The sequence below is a fragment of the Poecilia reticulata genome, chromosome 9 (genome assembly GCF_904066995.2).
Source record: "Poecilia reticulata chromosome 9, P_reticulata-male-v2, whole genome shotgun sequence".
Taxonomy (NCBI): Eukaryota; Metazoa; Chordata; class Actinopteri; order Cyprinodontiformes; family Poeciliidae; genus Poecilia; species Poecilia reticulata.
This window is the reverse complement of record NC_088838.1, coordinates 17,099,966-17,122,926: the sequence shown is the minus strand read 5'-3', so window position 1 is coordinate 17,122,926 and position 22,961 is coordinate 17,099,966. Positions and strand designations below refer to the sequence as shown.

The 22,961-nt window shown below is 38.4% G+C and overlaps 2 protein-coding genes across 4 annotated transcripts; one reads left to right on the top strand and one right to left on the bottom strand.

Moving 5' to 3' along the window:
* Positions 1-7,727: 7,727 nt before the first annotated feature.
* On the bottom strand, positions 7,728-22,536 carry slc14a2 (solute carrier family 14 member 2). Of its 3 annotated transcripts, none has more exons than XM_017306689.2 (14): positions 22,394-22,536; positions 21,578-21,661; positions 15,675-15,756; positions 13,761-13,810; positions 12,952-13,038; positions 11,285-11,356; positions 11,032-11,203; positions 10,645-10,834; positions 10,404-10,532; positions 9,689-9,881; positions 9,355-9,502; positions 8,804-8,938; positions 8,599-8,648; positions 7,728-8,516 (listed from the first exon to the last, which is right to left on the bottom strand). In XM_017306689.2, exons 1-14 carry the CDS (start codon positions 22,445-22,447, stop codon positions 8,145-8,147), a joined length of 1,818 nt encoding a protein of 605 aa, XP_017162178.2. In that variant the 5' UTR covers positions 22,448-22,536; the 3' UTR covers positions 7,728-8,144. The 3 variants fall into 3 exon arrangements, with proteins under 3 accessions (XP_017162178.2, XP_008417036.2, XP_081466760.1); XM_008418814.3 differs by having other exon boundaries at positions 12,952-13,023; XM_081610634.1 differs by lacking the exons at positions 21,578-21,661; positions 22,394-22,536 and having other exon boundaries at positions 12,952-13,023; positions 15,605-15,685.
* On the top strand, positions 15,732-17,795 carry LOC103470394 (uncharacterized). The gene has a single exon (XM_008418813.2). The coding sequence runs from the start codon at positions 15,732-15,734 to the stop codon at positions 16,998-17,000; it is 1,269 nt and encodes a 422-aa protein (XP_008417035.2). The 3' UTR covers positions 17,001-17,795.
* Positions 22,537-22,961: the final 425 nt, after the last annotated feature.

Here is a 22,961-nt window from a genome sequence, read left to right as displayed (position 1 = left end):
GTATCAGTTTATGTAAACGTAAAATGTGTTAAGTAAAACTGACGAAGCATAAAGTAGCTATCCTATTCATCGCTTTGAGATACTTTGAGGGCATTTTTCTCTTACACTGTCGAAGAATTATGTCTTGTTTGAGAGCGCTAGCCTTTCACTCCACATCTAGATATTGTGCTTGACCTCATACTTTGAAAGTCACTGCTGACGTGTTGATGTGCTCCTCCACACTTAAAAAAAATGTGATTAAAGATAGCGTCATGACCCAAATGATTAGCCTGAACTAAACGTGTTGCAGAAATCAGTTGTAGAGTTAGAAACTGCAGAAAAACTAACCTCGAGCACAAATATTCATGCACTGATTGGGAAAACGTCAACTGCTTTTGTGTGCCGTCTTTGGCATTTCAAACATCTGAAAAGATGGCTGCCTGTTTGCCGACCCGATGCTTTTGGGTTTGAACACCAGATGTTTCATCATGCCTAATTCACCTGATTTCATTATCATCATTTGTCATTAACTTGCATCATGCCAGTGTTTTTATGGCTATTGATTTTAACCTTGCAGGACGAGCAAGCCAACAAAAATATTCTTAATTAATTTGGATTTTGAAACGTATAATGGTATTTTAGGGTGCCATATTATTTAACTACACAAATAACATCAGCAGACAAACACGGAATTTACAGTAAACTGGCTAAAAAGTTTAATATCCTTTGTTTTTAAAAATTTGTAACGCATGTAAACTGCCCAGTCACTGCCCAGTGACAGATTGCAAAGCGTGCAATCTGTCACTGCAAAATAAAACCAAATGTCATTCACATTCTCTTCTTGCATAAATAAACTCGTATAAAAATGATCAATTTAAACACACAATAACAATTATTTTACAATTGAAAAAGTAAAATAGTTTCTTTTAAACTGTGTACAAGACTAAACATATGAGCCCAAGCTAAACTGAACCACTGATGTTCAGACATTTACTCTTCTAATTTTGACCTGAGTAAAAGATACTTTATCCAATCAAGACTGCATCCAGCATTAGAGTAGAGAAGCCTCACTGATGTAAGATAAACCTGTGTTTAGTATGACCTTCAGCCATAAATGTCTGTGTACTCATTTAGATATTCTTCTTAGGACAATTTCTGGGATATTTATTAATTAATTTTTGTTGGTTATATAAATATCTTTTATTACATATTGATATCCTAATTGCATAGCTACTTTATTATTTATAAAGTAGTAGAATGGTAATGCTTAGGATAAATATCTTTTGAATGTATTCCTCTGCGTTCCTGACAGAAATCCCTCTTGTAGTATACTTTTTAACGAGACTTATGAGTTTCTGCAGTTGCTGACGCTACCAGTTCAATGTGTGAAAGTTTTATTGAGACAATATTCACTCGACCCGTTTACCAGAGGACTTGTAAACAATCTACATTTACGGAATGATCGCATTCCATAAATGATCCCAAACACGATGTCATGTTCAGGGCAGTGATGCTGCAGCCCTTCAGATTCCTGACCTCATGTGATTCCTGCTCAAAAGCGATTAGCAGATTACAAGAGATACCAGAGATACCAGAGTTTTTCCTCTCTTAAACTACAGAACATTTCAGTCATTTAAAGATGATGTGGCAATAATCTGACCACAGTTTAACTTAACATATCCTAAAACCTAATCATCATGCTTCCTGCAGTCAGAGCAGATCGAAACCCAAACTTGATTGTGAATTTACAAGGATCATTTGATGCATGGTTTTCACATTTTTAACCGAGATCAATTTAAAGCGTTCCTTTGAGTTCATCCTCCGGAGTCAATTCACAGAAGTTCCAAGTCTTTTAATATATGGAAGAAAATAAGTTTATAGGTATGTCTAGTTTGTTTAATCTACAGTGAATAAATTCACAATTAAAAATAGACCTAGGCCAAGACAGGTAAATATGTGTCTGAGTCAAATCACTCCATTATAATTATGAGTTTGTTGATGGACTGGAAATGAAATGTCTGCTTTTAAGCCTTCCTCAATCTCTAAGAAGCTACTTTTTTTTTTAGGTCTATCCTGTGTTTAGCTGTGGCACCAAACTTCCATGCAGGCTTGTCAAAATACTCAGGACTGAAAACAAATGCATGCTGCAAAGTTCAAGATTTTATTTTACAAAAAAAAAAACAAAAGAGAAATCGTGTATTATTTTCTTTAACTTGTGTTGTTCTCTATTTGGTGCTGGCCTTTCATCCATTTGTCATTCCTTTCTGCTTCTGGTGACAACCCTTGTTAGAAGCACAGCAGAAATCCAAGCAATGCAGATCATCATCAATGGGTCACGCTGACACTGGCACACAGTGTCCTGTATCAGCAGCATTAAATCAGATTATATCTTATCAGATCAACCTGCACGATGAAACGGGACTGGTGTGGAAAAACACAAGAAGTCTAGAAGGACTTTGATGGGGATAAAGCGAGCAACATGAATACTGACTCTATTTTTTATTATTTATTTGAACTGAAAAACAATTAAACTATATTTAAATGAGAAAATATTTCATTGACTGGAAAGTGATGACTTTTTGTGAATTGGTACAACACATTTTTTTTTTCATCCCTGATGTTTCTTTACGGCCCTCAAATTTTCGTCCCATTACAAACACAAACATAAATTGCACTTTTGCAGTTTTATGTCATGCAGAATGTAGTGCACAGTTTTGAAAAGAAAGGAAAATTATATATGGATACAACTGCAGGTATTTTGGGGTCTTTACTAGCTTTACATATCTGGATACTGATTTCACCCTTTCTCTCTTTTTTTTAAATCCGCTCAGGGTCTAACCAGGCAGAAAAACACACAGATCTCTACCCATTTTTACCTTGGGTAGCAAAATGTCATTCCCACAGCATGATGCTACATGATGCTGCCTGCCACCTCATTATTTTACTGACTATAGGCAGATGTAAAGTTTTAGTTTTGCACCACACATGGACCTTGGCATGTAAGCCAGGACGTTTATTCTGATTATTCTTATCAGTTAAATGACTTCTAAAAGTGATTAGCAAATAGATTTTATTTGTGTCTGATCCAGACTATAACAGGCTGCATAATTTATATATTTATTTCTACCAAATATTTAAAGCCACAAGTTATTTTTGTTCCATTTTCTGCTGGTCTAAGACATAAAATCACTCTAAACTATATCAAAGTTTTTGTTTGTAATACGACTTGCATTTAAAAGCTTCCCATCCCATGCAGCTTTATAGTGAATGAGTTTTTTTTTCCCTAATTCTGTCTGTACATCTTTAGCACAGAGCTCATCATGAAATGTGTAACCCACATGGTTTCAGTCAGCATGACTGTCCGACTTTGGTCTTGTCAAACTGCCTTTTCCACTGGAGTTACATAAGGCTTCCGCGAATGTATGATAACCTTTGTCTTACAGGCATCCCTGGATAGTGCACCCAGGTAACATTGTATGCTTTTTACTCCCACACTGTGCAGCAGCCTTGCACTAATGAAGTTGTCTCTTACAATCATGCTAAGTGTTTTTTCTGTAATGGCATCATGTCCATGTACCGAGGGAATAAAAAGCGCTCGTCTCGACTGGTTGGGCAGAAACGAGCTCCTAACGTGACACAAGTCTGCTAATTGACATCATAGAATGATCAGTATCCTGATCCAACTGCAGCAAACCATAAAAACATAGGTTCTGCTGAATGAGGTCCTATAGTTCCCCAAAGGAAGCAAACAGCTGTGCAGTGTCCTCTCTGCGTCGTAAAATCCTAAAAAGATATTTACTATGATTACACAAATTACCACAAAAGTTATAATTATGATGTTTATGTCGTGTTTATCATATGAGCATTACAATTATGTTGACGTTAAGTGGGGTTTTAACATTTTAGTCCATTGTGCCGGCTAACTGAAGACAGGAAATTGACTCTTTATTGGAGTCAAAACACAGCAAACACTTGTTGCTCATGCATCCAACTTGCTTTTAAACTGTCACACAAAGTGCAACTATATCTGACCTGAAAAATGGGCAAACTGATAAAATTTGATTTATAGCCATCAATTAAACAAACCTCTTGATGTCACTTTGGACTTTCTCTGATCGTCGACAGTCGTTATGTAAGCTCACACTGCAAAACCTGATGCTGTGGGATAAACCATGCTGTTTTATCCAACTGGCCTCCTTCGCTCTTTATTCAATTACATGTGATTAAAATCTTTCTATTTGAAGACAAAATAGTAATGTTTCAAAGGACGAGCCATAGCCACGTTGAAACAATTATCCAACCATTGCTGTAAATCAAAATGGCAGACAGATGTAAGAGTCAGTTGACAGAAGAATGACACTTGTTGAGTGTGATGTAATCTCTCTGCGGGCCATGTGACTGAGGTACACTGCAGTTTTAACACTGAGTTTTTCTCCAAAGGCTTCTGGGAGCCTCTGGCATGCTATGTTTACTTATCTGATCTTGTCTGACACTTATCACATTTTTCCATCTCAAATGTTTGGATTGATGAAGGAGGCACAGCAGGTTACCGTGAAGGTCACTGTTGCATAGTTTCACTAGAGCGAAGCTTTTATCTGCACCTGGCACAAAAGGTGTGATCTTGTGATGTTCCAGAAATTTGACAAACATGTGTAAACCACTTACATAACACCAACATACATAACGTCAACCGGTAGGAAAATGAAAATATAATTTGCTCAAATGCAGCCATTGTCGACAGCCGATGGTGCTGTGCTGAAGCCGATGGGTTTTGCTTTATGATCATGCCTGACCCCATACAGAAATGAGGTTTCTTTAGCTCACTTCTGTGTTTAGAAATGAGCTAAGGATTTAGTTGTTTTTTTTTTCAGGGTAAACTTTGGATGTATATAGAAGGAGTCGCTTTCTCCTCAGTTGTTTTGCTCTGTTTTTTTGCATGGTTTTGCTGTTTGTGGACAGGAGATGTAGCAAATATGCAGAGAGAAGCTGCATCTTTGAAGCTTCCTCTTCATCTAACGTGCAGGTAGTGAAAGAACAAGAGACACCTCTAGTGATTTACATTACTAGAGATGTTGTCACCTGACCTGCTTAAACAGAATCCAGATTTTATCAATTTGACTGCCTAACCAAATTTTTAAATGATATATGACAATTGTAGGTATTAATGAACAACCCTTTTGCTAAAAACTGCTTAAAACTTTCAGTATTTAATCTATTTAAGATTGAATCTATTCAATCTTACTTTGTTTATTTTGGCCGTGTATTAATAAATCCAGTCTGCTCTGACTTGATGGGAGAAAAAGGGTCAAAATTGGAAAGCTTTTGATTTGGTCTTCAAATTCAGCCATAAGAAAATGCATTTTATATGAACAAAACCAGCAAAGTAGAAGAGATTCTAGGTTATCTGATAGTCCACACATTAATAAAAAAAAATGTATGATATGTGCAAACCTGGAAGAGACATACCTCTAAAGACTTGCAGCAGTACCAGCAGCAAGAGCTTTACAGGCACGGGCAAGTTTTTAACAATTGTAAAATAATTTTTCATCTACTTCAGGATTGGGCAGTACTTTGATGAGCGTCTATCACATAAAATCTAAATAAATTAATACTGAAGTTAAAGTTTAAAAAAATATGAATACCTTTAAATGTCCAACAAGTTAATCCATAAGTCTCAGGAATCTATAAATCGTGTTTTGCTGTAATTCTTCGATTAAGAAAATGAAAACCCTGAAGGGGCTTGAGAAACAAATTTGGAGTCAGATTTTTTTTAATTTCAGCACTTCAGTGTTCTGGGCCTCGGGTCATATTTAATCCCATTCTCTGACCATTTAAATCGGGAACTGCAGCGGTCTCTGGAATCTGTCCGGCTCGTTGTGCAAGTCCGCTAAGCCAGATTAATAAATGGACAAATCTGCTTAGTTGTGATGTTTTTGTGCAATTAAGTGGGCCTCTCAAAAATTTGCAATCCATCTTGTGAATTGGGACTAAACCTACAATAACATAAAGTAAGTATGTCTTTAAAGTTATGTCATGGTGACTAGCTGCAACCAGGCAGAAACGTATCTCTTTGTGATCAGAGCCAAAGCTTCATCTGATTTAACTGCAATAGAAATTCGATGAGGAAGTGCAATGACATTTAAATGGTTAAAGTTTAAAGTTGTTCTCATTGAACAAGCACAAACATCACGGATAGGATAGACCAACAAGAATAATTCATTAGTGTAAAAGAGTAAATCATTCTTTCCAAATAAAAGCTTAATTTGCCACATTCAAAAAACTTGATTTATATCTACGCTTTGACTGGGCCATTCAAACAAGTGAATAAGCTTTAATCTAAACCATCCTGATGTACACTCACCGGCCATTTTATTAGGTACACCTTGCTTGTACTGGTTTGGACCCCCTTTCACCTTCAGAACTGCCTCAATCCTTTGTGTCACTGATTCAACAAGGTACTGGAAACATTCCTCAGAAACTCTGGTCCATATTAACATGATGGCATCACACAGTTGCTGCAGATTTGTCGGCTGCACATCTATGATGCGAATCTCCCTTTCCACCACTTCTCAAAGGTGCTCTATTGGATTGAGATCTGGTGACAGTGGAGGCCATTCGAGTGCAGTGAACACATTGTTCAAGAAACCAGTCTGAGAGGATTCGCGCTTTATGACATGGCGCGTTATCCTTTTGGAAGCAGCCATCAGAAGATGGATACACTGTGGTCATAAAGGGATGGACCTGGTCAGCAAAAATATTCAGGAAGGCCGTGGTGTTGACACGATGCTAATGAGCCCAAAGTGTGCCAGAAAAACATCCCCATACCATTTCACCACCACCACCAGCCTGAACCATTGATACAAGACGGGATGGATCCAAGCTTTCATGTTGTTGAAGCAAAATTCTGACCCGACCATCCGAATGTCGCAGCAGAAATCAAGACTCATCAGACCAGGCAACGTTTTTCCCAATCTTCTACTGTCCAATTTTGGTGAGCCTGTGTGAACTGTAGCCTCCTCAGTTTCCTGTTCTTCGCGGACAGGAGTGGCTCCTGGTTGGTCCTCTGCTGCTGTAGCCCAGCTGACTCAACGTTCGATGTGTCGTGCATTCAGAGACGATCTTCTGCATTGGCTGTAACGAGCGTTTATTTGAGTTACTGTTGCCGTTCTATCAGCTCAAACGCATCTGACCATTCTCCTCTGACCTCTGGCATCAACAAGGCATTTGTGCCCCCAGACCTGCCGTTTACTGGATATTTTCTCTTTTTCGGACCGTTCTCTGTAAACCCTAGAGATACTTGTGCATGAAAATCCCAGTAGATCAGCAGTTTGTGAAATACTCAGAACATTCTGTCTGGCACCAACAACCATGACACGTTCAAAGTCACGTAACTCACCTTTCTTCCTCATTCTGATGCTTGCTTCGAACTGCAGCAGATCGCCTTGGCCATGTCTACTCGCCTAAATGCATTGAGTTGCTGCCATCCAATTGGTTGATTTGACATTTAGTTCATTTGACATTTGCATTAATGAGAAGTTTGACCTAATAAAGTGGCCGGTGAGTATAGTTCTGATTGCATGTTTAGTCATTGTCCTGTTGAAAAGTGAACCTTCCCCCCAATCTTTAGCTTTTTGCAGCCTCTAACAGTTTTTCACCAGTATGGTGGTGAAAATATCAATGGGATGTTACGTTTGTGACAGTAGACAACGTTAATTTTCCCACATCCTTGCCATTTTGCATACCAGACACAGAGTTTGCGTGTTTTTATTACTCTGTAAACAAAACAGCTTTTCTTGTGCCACTCATTCACAAAGACCAGCTTAGTGAAGTTCACAGCTAATTATCCTGCTGACAGAATGTCCCTGTTTTTGAAAACACCAAGATTTATTGCTCCAAACAAATTACATTGCAAATAAAAGCTTAGCTCCCACATTAACACAAGTGTATAGAAGTAGTACTAGTTGTTAAATTAGTACTTCTAATTTAACAACAAAACATCCTGGTTTTCTTTTTTAACAAACCAGGATGTTTCTTAAAAAAGAAAATAAATATTGACAGCAGAATAATAAAAAAAAAACATATTTACAACTACATATATTTACATTATTCAAACGTTTCAGTGTCACTCCTTATTTTCACATCTTGGCTGTATCCGAGAACATTGTTCAGACATAGTCAGCAAGAACAGCGATGGTGGAATCATCTTCTCCGTTTGTTTCTTCCACATTAACACCCTCGTCCACTTCGGTCATGTTGTCGCTTTCACTTTCTTGTCTCCCCTCCTCTATTCGTTGAAGCTCCAGTTTTAATTGCTCTTTCTCATTCAGGGTTATCTCAGCGTTCAGCTGCTCCCGACTCTCTTTCGCTGCCTTCTCGGCCTTCTCCTGCTTTTTCAGCTTCCAGTAGAAGGCCAGGTTTTTCTCAGGGTAGGTGACGTTGGCCAGCGGGAGCTTGAATATCCTCTTGCTCCCCGTCGTTAGGAGGAGGAAGGTGAGGGCAGACAGGCAGAAAGGCCAGGTGCAGGCCGGCAGACCAAACTGGAATACATGAACATGAGTGTGAGATACAAATAAATGGCAAATCAAAAAAAAATCTGTTGGCGCAGATCTCTATACCAACCCTGGACATGACGTTGGCGATGGCTGAGCCGAGGTACGCGCAGAAAAACGCTGCAGAGGAGAAAAGGTTTTCAAATCCTCGTGATATAACAAGTGTGATTGCCTATCAGAAATACCATGTCTGCACTTGACTCAAGTTTCTTACAGCTACGGGTCACACCCACTCCATTTAGATGGAGGCTTTATCTTGGTGGGCATCTACTCACCACATGTGATGGCGAGCAGGTGCACCTGCCAGGTGAGAGCGTAAAACATCCCTCCTACAGCGATGCAGGCTAACACGCAGTTGTATCCCCAGAGACCAAAGTAAATGTTCTCAAAAGGGGCTGATAAAGCCAGACCTGTGAGGAGGAAAAGAAATACGCAAAGCTCAAAGAACCAGAAACAATAAGTCAAAAGAAAACAGCAGCAATTCGGAGTTCTGCTGAACTTAATATTTGCTCTATTTGTGCTACTGGACCATTTGCACCTAAACACAAAAAGCACATGTTTGTTAAATGCAAGAGAAAATGTATAGGGTCTTCTAAAATATGGAAAGCATGGGGGAGGCGGCATCATGCTGTGTGGCTGCTCTCCTTCAGCAGAAACTGGGGAGTTGATCAACATTATTGATGGGTAAAGTACAAGGAAGCCTTTTGGGAGATGCTAAAAATTTAAGATTGGGATATTGTTGACTTGTTTCGCAAGGACGCAAACATAATGTGTGTTTGATTGTTGCTGTATTAGCCTCAAAAGAGGCTTTGTTCGAATCCCTCACCTGACACCATGCCCACAGCAGATCCCAGGACGGCATGGACACAGGTGATGGGTGAAGAGATGAAGAGGGAGATGATAAAGATCCCTCCGGTCCAAGGGTTGTCGCAACCGTACACCTGGCCTATTCCCACTGGTATCGACCTGAACAGCTGAAAAGGAGAGAAAGAAAATGTATTTTTTCTAGAGCATTACAAATGCAGGCAATGATAAACTTTGCCTTTAAAGATAAACACAACTTTAAAAGTACTCTGCAGCGTATGAGCACATCAACGTTGTCGTGTCAGAGGTGATACAGAGCAGAGAAAGAAACAGAGGAAAAGGGGCCTGCTGCTGACCTTTGCCACGTCGATTTCAGACCAGGTGATGTTGGGCAGCTCTGTGCGTGGCTGGATGTGGACTTGGGGGAAGTGGTGGTTATAGTGGCCCGTGGCGACCATGTGGAGACACACCAGGATGTTGAATGGCAGCGTGAACACTGGCAGATCCCAGCGGGTGTTAATGGATGCCAGGGCACTGGACACAATCGGGCTGAAATAAGGCAACCCAAAACGGATGTTTGTTAAAAAAGATTCAGGCTCATGAGGACCGCGTGTGTCTGCTGCAAATCTATATTAAAACACCTGAAGCGCTGTCTTTCTTTATCACTGAATGAAATAGGGTTATATATACAGCTGCATAGCATACGAGAAATGAAGAGACTGCTGAAATTTTCTGAAATGAGAATATCTGCATGACAGTAAATACATTATAGAGTTTGCTTATTTCCCAAACACGCACACAATAATCTTGTTAGTGAGTTCTGCTCAGGTGAGGACTTGGACCCAAAGCCAATGGGAATGACAGATGGAGACCATGCTAACACGAATGAAACCGGATGCAAAATCCAGGTTATTCCACCAAATGTTGATTCCTAAGTTAGACCTTTTGATTGTTCTCCCAGCGATAGGTTGAAAATAAAAATGAAAAGTAATTTGGGTGTTTTAAAATCTTTTAATATTTCTCAGAGCTGTTTCAGAAAGTTGAAGCCTGCATGGACACGTCAGTGCTTACCACATCATGGACATGAAGATGTTGGGCAGCAGAAGCCACCAGTACCAGTCGCCTGCATTGGAGAACACGGCCATCAGGAGACCCACCAGGATGCCGTTGTATCCATAAAGTCCTGCAGCTATTGCACCCCTGGAAGAAAGTACGGTAACTGATCACTACTATTCATATTTTACTTCACGTCAACTACTTTTATTTATATTTCTACACAATGCTTTATTCCAGATGAATGTTACTTTCTCACCTGCTTTGCTGCAGAATGAGAGCAGAAATTGTTGCAAAGAGTGTCCCCACTAAACCGTTGAGGGCCCACCAATAATTTTGCAGGATGAGGCCAGCAAAAATGACCAGGCCACTCAGAGGGTTGTTGACAAACATCACCTGGGCTGCTCCGCGCAGAACCCAGTCCACGAGCTGCAGCAAGAAAAACTGTTCTGAAAGGAGAAGCACAAACAAGCTCATTACCTCGATGAAAGGTTGGACAATTGCAGATTTAGACTTGTTTGTTAGTTGCACCTCAGTTTTTCTTATGACTAGATTATTATAACTTTCAGAGCAGTCTGTGCACCGTTTTGTTCTTCAGCACTGTTCCGTTTTTAAAGTTAAGGACCCCGTGTTAGGTTTGACTTACTCTCCATCCACTTTCCAAACACCTCCATGTCTCCTGAGAAATAGGACACCCCCTTGAGGAAGCGGGACCAGGCCGTGTGCAGGCATGACGGTCCTGCAGGCCCTGATTGGTCCTCCAGCCTGTCTTCCTGGGATGGGTTGTTCTCAGGGGTAGCCATGAGAGGATGGAGCTCCTGGATTCAAATAATTGCACACATTGCTTCAGTCATGCAAACCAGGGCTATTAGTTGAATTAAAGAAAAACACAAACTTACAGTGAAGACTGGAGAAGGAGAGCTGACTGGAACAGGTGCTGAAGAGGAGCTGCTGATATTCTTCTGAATATCCTAAGTAAGAAAAACTACTTTTAATATTTGAGTATAAAACCACTAAAAGCTTTAAAATTAAATATTGTCAATTCAAAGGCAGATTATTGTTTAAAAGCAGAAAGAAATCGCTTCATTATTTTAAAGTTGTTTTTTTTTTTACTTCTGCCATAGGCAGCCTTTGTTCTCATCAGATAATTATTAATTTGTAAGGGAGTTTACACTCTGTGCAACGTAAAAATTAACTTTAGTACCTTTTTATACTAACCCTTGTTTTGTTTTGGAGGTCAAAAGTGACCCACTAGCATGTTTAGCTGTAGAAAAAATACCTTAAACTACCTTTTTCCAACTTGAAATTTTATGACATTTCCTAAATTGACCCCATCATTAGAAAAAATTATACTTTGTTTTTATTTATGTTTGCATTTGGGCTGTACACCACTACGGCACAAGGATTGTCTTATGGGTCATTTAAACAGCAGAAAAAAATTCAAAGGTCACACAGAAACTGTCTCTAATACATAGACACACACCTTCACACCCAAAGATCACATACAAACTTTCTGTAATACACACACACACACACACACACCCGCATATGCACCCACACACACACAAATCAAATAAACTGGATTGATGTACGAATTGAACTTGGATTTGACCTGCACCCGCAGCTAACCCCTCACATCACACAAGCTCCCAAACACAACAAAAAACAATCAGACATAATAAAAGCAAATTCAGTATAGAAGATATGAAGGTGCCCTAAATCAAAGTACAGCTAATTGATTCCTTGCTGAATCTGTGAGTAGATGTCTCACTGTCCAACAGGTCATAGGTTGTACGTTCACACATCCGACACAAGATGTTGAACATCTTATATAATTTTGCAAGATGTTAAACATAGGATTTTGAACATCTTATGCTCAACATCTTATGTTGAAGATGTCCTTATGTTAAACATCTCCAACATTTCATGTTAAAGGATGTTGTATGAGAGAAGTATTTTCATAGTTGACGTCCTGAACGTCAACTATGAAAGAACGAGCTGTTGACAAAAAAGTTACAGATTGTTGACTTTTTTCCCTTGCAGTATAATTAATTCAGAAGGAATTACGTCACATTTATATGATTACAATAATAAACCTTTACTGTGTAAAAGAAAACTTATGACAGTTGGTTTGTCGTAAAAAAAAAAAAAAAGAAAAATGTAATACTGTTGATCGTCGTTTTGTGTTGTGTAACAAAAAAAAAAACATGATAAAAATGAATTAAATTGAGTTGAATTGATAAATAACAGATTGTTTCATCATGCAAAATATATTTTGGATTTCAAATTCAAGTAAGCTGCTTTATTTTGGGGCTTTTGTTAGGGCAGGTCATTTTTGACCAGTAGGACAAGTGGAGTAAGCAGAATGTTAAGATAGCACGAAGGTTAAATATTTAACTGAAAGCACAAATCAATTCATTCAAGCACAAGAACAAAGAGCCAATTGTTTTCTCTTATTATTATTTTTTAACACTAGCTCTCTTAAACAAACCCTTTTATTTCGATCATATTTAACTGTTTTGGGGCACAACACAGACTTCAGCGAGAATGTAAAAAGCGCCCCTACCTTTGTGCAGTGTGATCCAGTCATATGTCCCAGAACAGGCCGAGGCTTCAGGCACTGCCAGCTTCTCTTAAGCTGCATAAGACAGAGCTACAAGAGCTTTTATGCAGAAAAGAAAAACTCCACCTCTATTTCACACCCACGTCTTTTTTGTCCCGTGCTCATCAGTGACAGGATAAGATAACCTTTCACCACTTCTTAATCTCTGAAGACATATAGTCTCCTAATTTATTTATTTTTTTCTGACTTCTTTTACTGTGAGCCAGGTGACTATGAATGAATGGCAAATTGCTACCAGTATAACAGAGCTGTAAAATGTAACCAGATGAAACAGATTTATTTTTTTGCAAAGCAAAATAATACATATATTTTTATTTTCTATTTAACTAACAAATATAACATTTCCTGATGTATACATTGCTAAGTCCTTCCCTACTATTTGTTTGCGTAATTTTGCTGGCGAACTCCAAAATACTGTATATTCAAAAAACTCACATAATCAAGTCTTCTTTTTTTTTTTATAAATTACAACAAATTAAGTAAAACTGAGGAAGACTTATGCCTGGCATATTGTAATACAAGACAGACAGTTAACTGGGTTAGATTTCTGGTGTGATTCAAAGATAAATGAAGTAGAAACAGATCCAGTGAAGTGCATCATAAGTCTCTAGATCTTTAGAAAGCTGTTCCTCATGAGCAGCAGACAAGCGTTTGACGTGTTTTACTGTGTAAATTAGAATGAAAAGGATTCAGTCACCACCAAAAAATACAGCAACTGAATCGATGCACAAAATCCTAAATCAGACACCAACCTCCAGAAGACCAGCCCTTGCAGTCCTGTCCATGGTCTCCACAAAAAGGCCTGGAAGAAGGGGCAGCACTGGTGAAACACAACTGGATCGATATCAGCTTTGTACCAAAAATGTAGATACAGCTCTTGGTTTGGGTGTACAAGCTCCACTTTTCCCTTTTCTTAAAGTTTGGGACCAAGTACAGTGAGCTCCTCCCCAGACTCAATCCATCTATTATCATCCCAGTAATCCAGCTTCTACAAAGTAATCCCAAAATGTAGGATAGTTACATTTACTTGATTAACTTTTAGAAGTGTGTTTACTGTGATATACTATTTGCTTTAACTTGTGTAATTTTATTATGGAATATCACTATTCTTAAGTAAAATTTCCAGTTTTTGTTAAAAAAAATTTATATAAAAAGAAATTGATTTGAAAAAAATAGATTTTTGCCTGCTTTTGTTTTGTAATTGTCATATGAATTATTTTCTCTTTGGTCCTTAAAATATCCAAATTATCACATAATTTTATATTTTGGGCTGCCTGGAGATGTAATTTTTAAACATTTAATAATTGTTTTGAGCATTTTTTGTTTGTCTTTTGTTTGCTTTTGTTTTTTTACGAAATGACTTGTTTCACTTGAGTAATTTTTTGGATGGTTATATCTTTTTACTTTTACTTTTATTTGAGTGAAACATGTTGAAGTAGAGCCACTCTTCCTTGAGTAAATTCTTGGGTACTCTACCCACCTCTGTAAAATGCATCAATATTTGAAGAAAGGTTGCCACACGCCATCTTTGGCAACAAACTATGTTCTTTTGCTTTGATGCAAAGAAGAAAAAGAAATCCTGATACCAAACTGTTGGTTGGTCAAACCGATACTGACATCTTGTGGAGACACACAGCTACACAGTGTGCACAATTATTAGTCAAGTCTTATTTTTGAGGATTATATTTATGCTGCCTAATTATCCGCCGCACACTCCAGCCCAGTTGGTGGCGGTAGTGCGTCCATAAACTGGTCTGACACGCGCCAGAAGATGGAAGAAGATAATGAGCGAGAATAACAACAACTATGGCAGCTGAATGACACGGCTCGGTACCCGAGGTGTCTACTCGAACATTTCCATTTCCCGTGCGGACAGAAAGGTTGTTTTGGATCCATTTATCTGAAACCGCCGACAGGGCTGCTGCTTCCGCTGAAGAATACGATGAAGACACGCAGCCCAGCTGAGTTTCCAGGCCGACCCAGTCCCGAAGCAATGCGGTAACTACTTAGCGATGTTGAATGGTTAATATGGACCAGAAAAGAATAGGTTTGCATTGAAAACTTGAATAAGTACACCGCTTTGAACTGGATCACTTTTTTGAGATTGTGTTCAAATTGTGAACATAAGTCACGAATGATCGCCCTATGCAGGAGACCATCACAAAAAAAGAATACATAAAGGCAATGTTTACTTCTAAATTATTAATTTACTATCTGATAAACAAAATGTTTCATTTGAAGCAGAAATGTTCAAGAATTATAGATTACTAAAAAGTTGTTGAAAGTAGTTCATTGAAAGAAAATTTTAAATTTCAAACTTCTCGAGATAAAATAAATGAAATAAAGTCAAATTTAATTTTAGGGTTAAACAGTTTTGGATATCTTAAACTAAATAATTTTCTTAGCAAGAATTATTTCTGACTGTCATTTAAGGGAAGTTTTTCATTTGTAATATTGTTGGCAACATTAAACTAGATTATCATCATGCATGTATACATTGCTTACTTGACATTTTGAAGTTTCAGTGGCTTCCAAATCATCTTTTTCTTCTATTAAATAAGAACTATGTTTTTGTTACAATCACATTAACCATTACTTTTTATTCTTTCGCTTATCCAGACCTCCCTTAACGCAGTGCCTGAAAATAAAGTGAACTTCTCACTGACCACCAGTTCTACAACCAGACAAGAATCTCCCAAAACAGACCAGGACTTCAGCAAAATATGGAGAACCACTGCGAAGCACAACCTGCATGGGTAAAAGGAGAAAAGGAAATATTAGAATCTCTGCGAATGAAAGAAAATTGTGGAGAACCAGAGCCTCTTTTCATTCAAGAGGAGCTAAAGAAACCAGGATCACAAATAAAAGATGAACAAGAAGAAATGGAGCTTAAGCAGGTAAAAGAGGAACCAGAACCTTTGCAGATAAAGACCAAACAAGAAGAAATAGAACTTGAGCAAATGAAAGAGGAGAGAGCAGAGCCCGAACCTCCACAGATAAAAGATGAACAAGAGGAACTCAGTATAGCGCTAAAGAAAGAGCGGCTAGAACTAAAACAGCTGACTGATACCTGTACAGTAAATGCCACCTATGGGGAAAAGGACCTCTGGGAACCAGATTCAAACAGGGAACTTCTTCTCGAGATATCTTTAGAACCTGAGAACAAAATTTATGAGATGGGCAATGATGAAGACTCAAGATCGAGTAGCGATGAAGAACTGAATCAAAATGAGAGATGTCAGAAAAGTATAGATCAAGATGACAATGTAGGCAATCCAAACACAAAACGATTGCCAAAAACACACATGAATGATAATTTGTCTTCTTGTAAAGTATGTGGTAAGTTATTTGCACGGTCGTATTTGACAGAGCACCTGAGAATTCACACAGGTGAGAGGCTTTTCTCATGTGCTACCTGTGGAAAACATTTCATTACTGGAAGTAAGTTAAAAATTCACTTCAGAACTCACACGGGTGAGAGGCCTTTCTCATGTTTGACTTGCGGAAAAAGTTTTAGTGATGGAGGAAATTTGTCAAAGCACATGAAAACTCATTCAGGTGAGAGGCCATTCTCATGTTTGACTTGTGGAAAAGGCTTCGCTAATAAGGGAAATTTATTTCAGCATGCAAGAACTCACACGGGCGAGAAACCTTTCTCATGTTTGACCTGTGGAAAAGGTTTTGCCCAGCAAATTCATCTGAACGACCACATGAGAGTTCATACAGGTGAGAAGCCTTTCTCATGTACAAACTGTGGAAAACGTTTCAGTGAAAGAGGAAATTTATTTCAGCACATGAGAACACATTCAAGTGAGAAGCCTTTCTCATGTTTGACTTGTGGAAAAAGTTTTACCCAGCAAATACACTTAAGTGATCACATAAAAATTCACACTGGTGAGAAGCCGTTCTCATGTTTGAGCTGTGGAAAAAGTTTCCGTCGTAGCAGTCATTTGACTGTTCATATGAGAACTCATCCAGGTGAGAATCTATAAGTCATAAGATTTATTTTTAACAGCTGAAGTACCGGATGTGAAGTTCTTCATATGAAATCTGCCTTCTTTGGATTTAAGCTTTAGCCAATAGTTTGCTGGTTTTCTCCACCGACAATCTTGCTTTCTAATAAGGACAGGATGTTAAACTTAAGATCTCGTCAACTCAAACAAACAAACATGACCTCCAGGGTTTGTGTTTAAAACAAAAAAAAATTTAGGAAATGGTTATTTTGGTAATAAAAAGATAACTTGATGTTATCTTTTTTACATTTAGAATGTAATTGATGTATTTTTGATAAAACTAGTTTTATTGAAAATACTACAGTCTTAGTAGATACAATCTAACTCAGAATAGTCCTTATGGTGCCACACTTCAACTTCTGATTGGTTGAGCAGTATCTCTTGATAACTCCGTACTGTGAAGTGCATTATCTCGGTGATCTTAGTCCATAGTCCCAATTGCACCTTAGGAACCATCGAGAGCATTTTGCCTCAAAAGGTCAGAGAAAACTTTACAGATTTCAAAGACTTAAGTGAATTAGTTAATTTGTATGGTCTGTCCTTCCAGCCAAGTGAGGCACACATGGGAGAACAGAATGTGAACAGATAAGAGAACAGCTATATTTGTATCTGGTGGTTCTGGTTTGATGCTTTTTACTTTTAAAGTAAAGTTTTAATGTTTTTTTGCAGTTTGTGATTTTTTTTAATATCAAAACAAGCCTCTCATGTAAATTGGATCTCAACTGGACAACCTGTATAAATAAAGGTCAAATTAATAAAGTGATGGAGCACAGAGCTATGTCTAGGCCTTGATCTTCCCTTTCTCATTGGTTTGTAGATTAGTTTTTGTACATTTGTAAGCATATGTTGTTTCTTTTATTAAATTATTAGTGAATAAGTATTAGTTTAGAAATGAAGGGTCAGTGTTGGTGTAGATTAAAAAAAATGTAAAGGTGATAAATCTCCTGATTCTTCTTTAATGTGATTAGGATCACCTAGAAGAAACTTCAGCACATCATCTAAGAAAATTATTTATTGTAGGCTAAAATCGCTTAGTTGAAATATTCCAAGCCTAATTTAACTGTGGGATTAAACCACCTGTGGGAAACCAGCTGTGAAGAAGGTTAAACCACCTCAGAGAGCTTGGAAATTTTCTGGCGTTGTGTACAGATCAACCATTGGTGGGCAACAGTTTTGGGGAATATGGGGAAAACTATTTTTATATATAGTCTTATCACTTGAACCTTTGTTTAAACATATATTTATTGCTGCTGTTACCCTTGATTTACCCTTTTCTGAGCAATAATGACTGTCTTTTTTAAAAGGACCACGCTTATAGAAGTTATGTATGAAAAGATTAATTGGTTTTCAAAAATGTATCTTGGTGACAGTTATCTGCAAATAAATGGCAGCAAAACAAAGAACCCCTCGTGTTCATTACCCAACGTGGAAGGAGTTTTATCTGTCCTGGTGGTGCTTTTATACCCACATATCGTTTGGTGAAACTTTTTGATTTTCATCATCAAACTCAGAACATCCCGCACAGATGTTTCATGCTGAGCCATTCCTGAACTTTTGTTCATCAAGTAAAGCTATTCTTTCCACGATGAGCCAAATTGACCAGGAGCGTAAACTCGGTTCTCCTGTCCAGTAGGTGGCGACAAAGAAACAAGACGTTTCTTTCTTTCTTCTATAAAAGCATACCGTCCGTCAGCAGTTTTTCCCCGTCGTGTCTCTCCAGCGACTGTCTTTATCTCAGTCTCTGAGAAACTTTTATCAGGAAGCGACTGTTCGCTGCTGCTGAAGAAATATTCACAGAGTTTGATAAAACCATCGTCCAGTACGAGGAAGAGCTGGATCGTCAGCGCAGTCTGCTGGAAATCTGCTGGAAACCCAGAGTAGAGCTGCAGAGAATAGGTATGAACCACCAGAGGGACTGATGTTGATTTACTGATCACAGAAATGCACGGAAGTCTGGCTGCAGATGTTTTCTATAAACCTGGTGTTTTTAAAGAGAAGTCAAGCTGGTCACTATCCTATCACGTTTTAAGTAATTGCAGACTTCCCAGATGAGCTCAATCTTCGTTGAATAATTTTACGCACAGAAATATATTTGTCACTTATAAACACTACAAAAGATTTGGAAATCTGCAGACTATTTCTGTTTACAATAGACAAGCTAAATGATGAGATGGTTTCTTTTGCCTACACTAATACTTCCTTTTTACTACATAAATTCATCAAGTTACATCAATTCAAAAATACACCAAGATCCCAAAGGGTAATTAGATACTTGGCTTTAAAGACGGATCAAATTCCAAAAGATGGTTTATGTTACTTTGATTCAGTTGGAGAGGAGTCTGGATTTCATCAGCTGTGAAAAGATCCATTGTCTAATCTCAGCATAAATAATTCTCTTTTACATACATGAGTAAAATTGTCTTCTTTAGTCAAACTGGAGTCCAGGAATCTGGGAGAGATCACATTGTGTTACAGAACATACTGTTTATAAGTAAAGAGTTCATTTGGCTAACGCTTCTCATTTTTATTTCTGCAAATGGGCCTGTATCTGGTTATACATAAATTTGAGGGATCAACAGTTTACAAAATATTTTCAATTGCATTAAGTGGTGTTTTTACTGGTCACATTAATAATCAGTTTTGCCTTTTTGTCCCTCCAGGTTTCCCACAGTGTCATGTCTGGAATGAGGAGGAGGTCCTCAATGACCGACATTTCTGTAATCAGGAGAGAGACTCCGGTTTGGACCACAAATAAGTTTCAAAGTGAACAACAATGTTTGATAAAGATCAAGCGCAAAAGGAAAGTAGACAACCAGAAGGTCTGGAAAAAAACAGAACAAAATGAACAAAGATCCTCTTACATAAAAAATAACCAAGAGGAACCAGAACCATCACAGATAAAAGATGAACTGGAGGAACTTTGCATCAGCCTGGAGAACATCAGCCTCCTGAACCGAAGCAAAGGAATATCTTTATGGTGAATTCTATTTATGGGGAGATGCTCCACATAGAATCAGAACCAAACAGGGGACGACCCCTCGTTCAGATCTACTGTGAATCCAAGAATCAAAATGAGGAACAGATATCAAATAGACCTGGAATCCCATAGAAATAAAGGGCTGGAGCAAAATAAGAGGCCTCAGAACGCGAAAGGTCCCGGTGAACATGTAGATGATGCTGAAGTAAAAAGTACGAACATGAGTAGAGTTCTCTACTTAGTTCAAAAACTGACAATATTCTAACAGAATGTTATTGAAAAGCTAATTTTAGGAACTTTATCACAAAATGAAACATTACATGGATCAATTACACACAGACGGATGTTTGAAAGCCTTTATTTCTGTTAACTGTGGTTTTTCCACTTGCAGTTTACATTTAAAATTAAAATAGTACATCAGATCAATAAAGTAATTCAAAAATGTGGGCTTAATGAAAAGTATATTTAATACCTGCTTAAAGGTTATTTTCAAAAATACTTTTAATCTGACAACAGCCCTCATCTGAATGAATATTCCAATTTATTAAATATGACTGTTTTCCGCTACTGGGATTATCGCAAAACTAAACCAGCTCACCGCTGTGAATTTTCATATGAACAGTCAAATTACTTTTTTGACAGAAACGTTTTCCACAGGTTCTACACGAGAAAGGCTTCTCACCTGTGTGGATCCTGCTGTGGTGAAACAGACTTCCTCTTTCGCTAAAACTCTGTCCACACGTCAGACATGAGAACGGCTTCTCCCCAGTGTGAGTTCTCATGTGACCAGACAAACTGCTACTTTGAGAGAAACTTTTGCCACATGTCAAACATGAGAAGGGCTTCTCGCCTGTGTGAGTTCGTATGTGACGAGTCAAATGGATTTGCTGAACAAAACGTCTTCCACAAACCAAACATGAGAACGATTTCTCGCCTGTGTGGGTTTTTATGTGCTTAGTTAAGTTTCCCCGTTCACTGAAACTTTTTCCACAAGTCAAACATGAAAAAGGCTTCTCGCCTGTGTGAGTTCGTATGTGCTGATTCAAGTAATTCCGAGCAAAAAGCCTACCACACACTTTACAAGGAGACAGATTGTCATTAATGTGTGTTTTCCTCTGTGGTTTTACTTTTGGATAGCCTACATTGTCACTGTGACCTCTGATTTTCTGACGCCTCTTAATCAGCTTCAGTTCCTCATCTCTACTGGATCCTGAGTCTTCATTTTCACTTTCACTCATTTCCTGGAGTTGGTTGTGGGCAAGAAGTTGGTCGGAGTTTGAACCGGGTTCCCAGCAGTCTCCTTCCTCATAAGTCGGATTCACTATGATGGTATCAATCTCTTGTTTTAGTTCTAGCTGCTCTTTAGTCAGGCTGATGTACACTCCCTCCTGTTCATCTTTGATCTTTGGTGGTTGTGTTTCTTGCCGTCCTTTCGCATAAAAACATTCTTGTTCCCCATGGCTCTTTTGCATCTGCAGAGGTTCTAGCTCTTCTGGATCATCTTTTATCTGCGATACTTCAACATTTCCCTGCTTCTCTAGCATTTGCTCCTTTTCTAATCTTTCTAGTCTCTCCTTACTTCGCTGAGGTTCTGGACTATTTTGTTGCAAACCGGGACTTCTCTCCTGGTGGTAAGTGAGAACCTCCTCTTCCTGTGGGAAGCCTGAGGGAAGAGAAGGAGAAGAAGAAAAATACAAATGTATGATTATCCTAAAAAAAAAAAAGCTTTATAGGCAATAAAAGTCTCTCTAATCTCAAGGACGCATTCGAAATAAGTATTACAACATTATTCATTCTAAATGTTGATGACCTCTTCATTCTTTACAGTATTTTCACCACATTGACGCTCACAGTGGTACCCACCTCAATCTAATACTTAAACCAAATTTTACAGACTCGGCAGTCTCTCATTATTACTGCTGGCAGTCAGCTAATGCATTAGAGTGAGTTTGGTCTTTGTGATGCTTGGTATTCATTTCAAACCCCTGCGTATGACATAACATCTGGGGTTCAATACATCCCAGTTTAGGGATGAAAAACCTTTAAAGTCTTTGAAAATGTAGGGGAAACTAAAGTTTTACATCAGGGCTGTCATTCAATGTAGCAAACCACTAACATCCTATAAATCTGATCTGACTAAATAATAAGGATTCCCTGCCATATCCTGGGTGTTGAAGCAGAACGCCACTGTACCATCTAAATACGGTTTAGACAGAAAAGCAAGGTTATATTGAAACCCAGCGTATCAAAGTGGTAAAGTTTCAAAGCAGTTTCTGAAGGAAAAGGGTGACTTCAAAGGGAGCCGACTCCTATTATGTAAGCGCGTGCCATTTTCATAATGCTTTTGTCCAAATACTTTATTGGCTCTGTTTAATCACCTGTTAAAATTACCTACCGATTGTATGATGTCAGGTGTTTTCGTATTTTGATCAGGCATCGAAGTAACCATTAACCTTTTAAAAGCCGCAGCAGTCAACCTGAAACAGCTTCAAAAAGACTTTCCTGCTTCTCTGTGATCAGTAAAACGACATTAATTCCTCTGGTGGTTCATACCTATTCTATGCAGGTTCATTTGGGGTTTCCAGCAGATTTCCAGCAGTCTCCGCTGACGATCCAGCTCTTCCTCGTACTGCAAGATGGTTTTATCAAACTCTATGAATATTTCTTCAGCAGCAGCGGTCAGCCGCTTACTGATAAAGTCTCTCAAAGACTGGGATAAAGACATTGTTGCTGTAGAGGCACAAATATTCACCTTACACCACTAAACATAGCTAACTCTGCTAACAGACCCCATACAATCTGCTTCCTGGTTTGACGGAGTCTCGAAAGAGACGTCTTTGCTCATCATCGCCACCTGCTGGAGGAAAATATATCTCACAACTGAGCAGAAATACAGAAAATATGAAAAGCGTAATCCATTTATTTTACTTTGCATGTTTAATATATCACCAGATAAATGATTT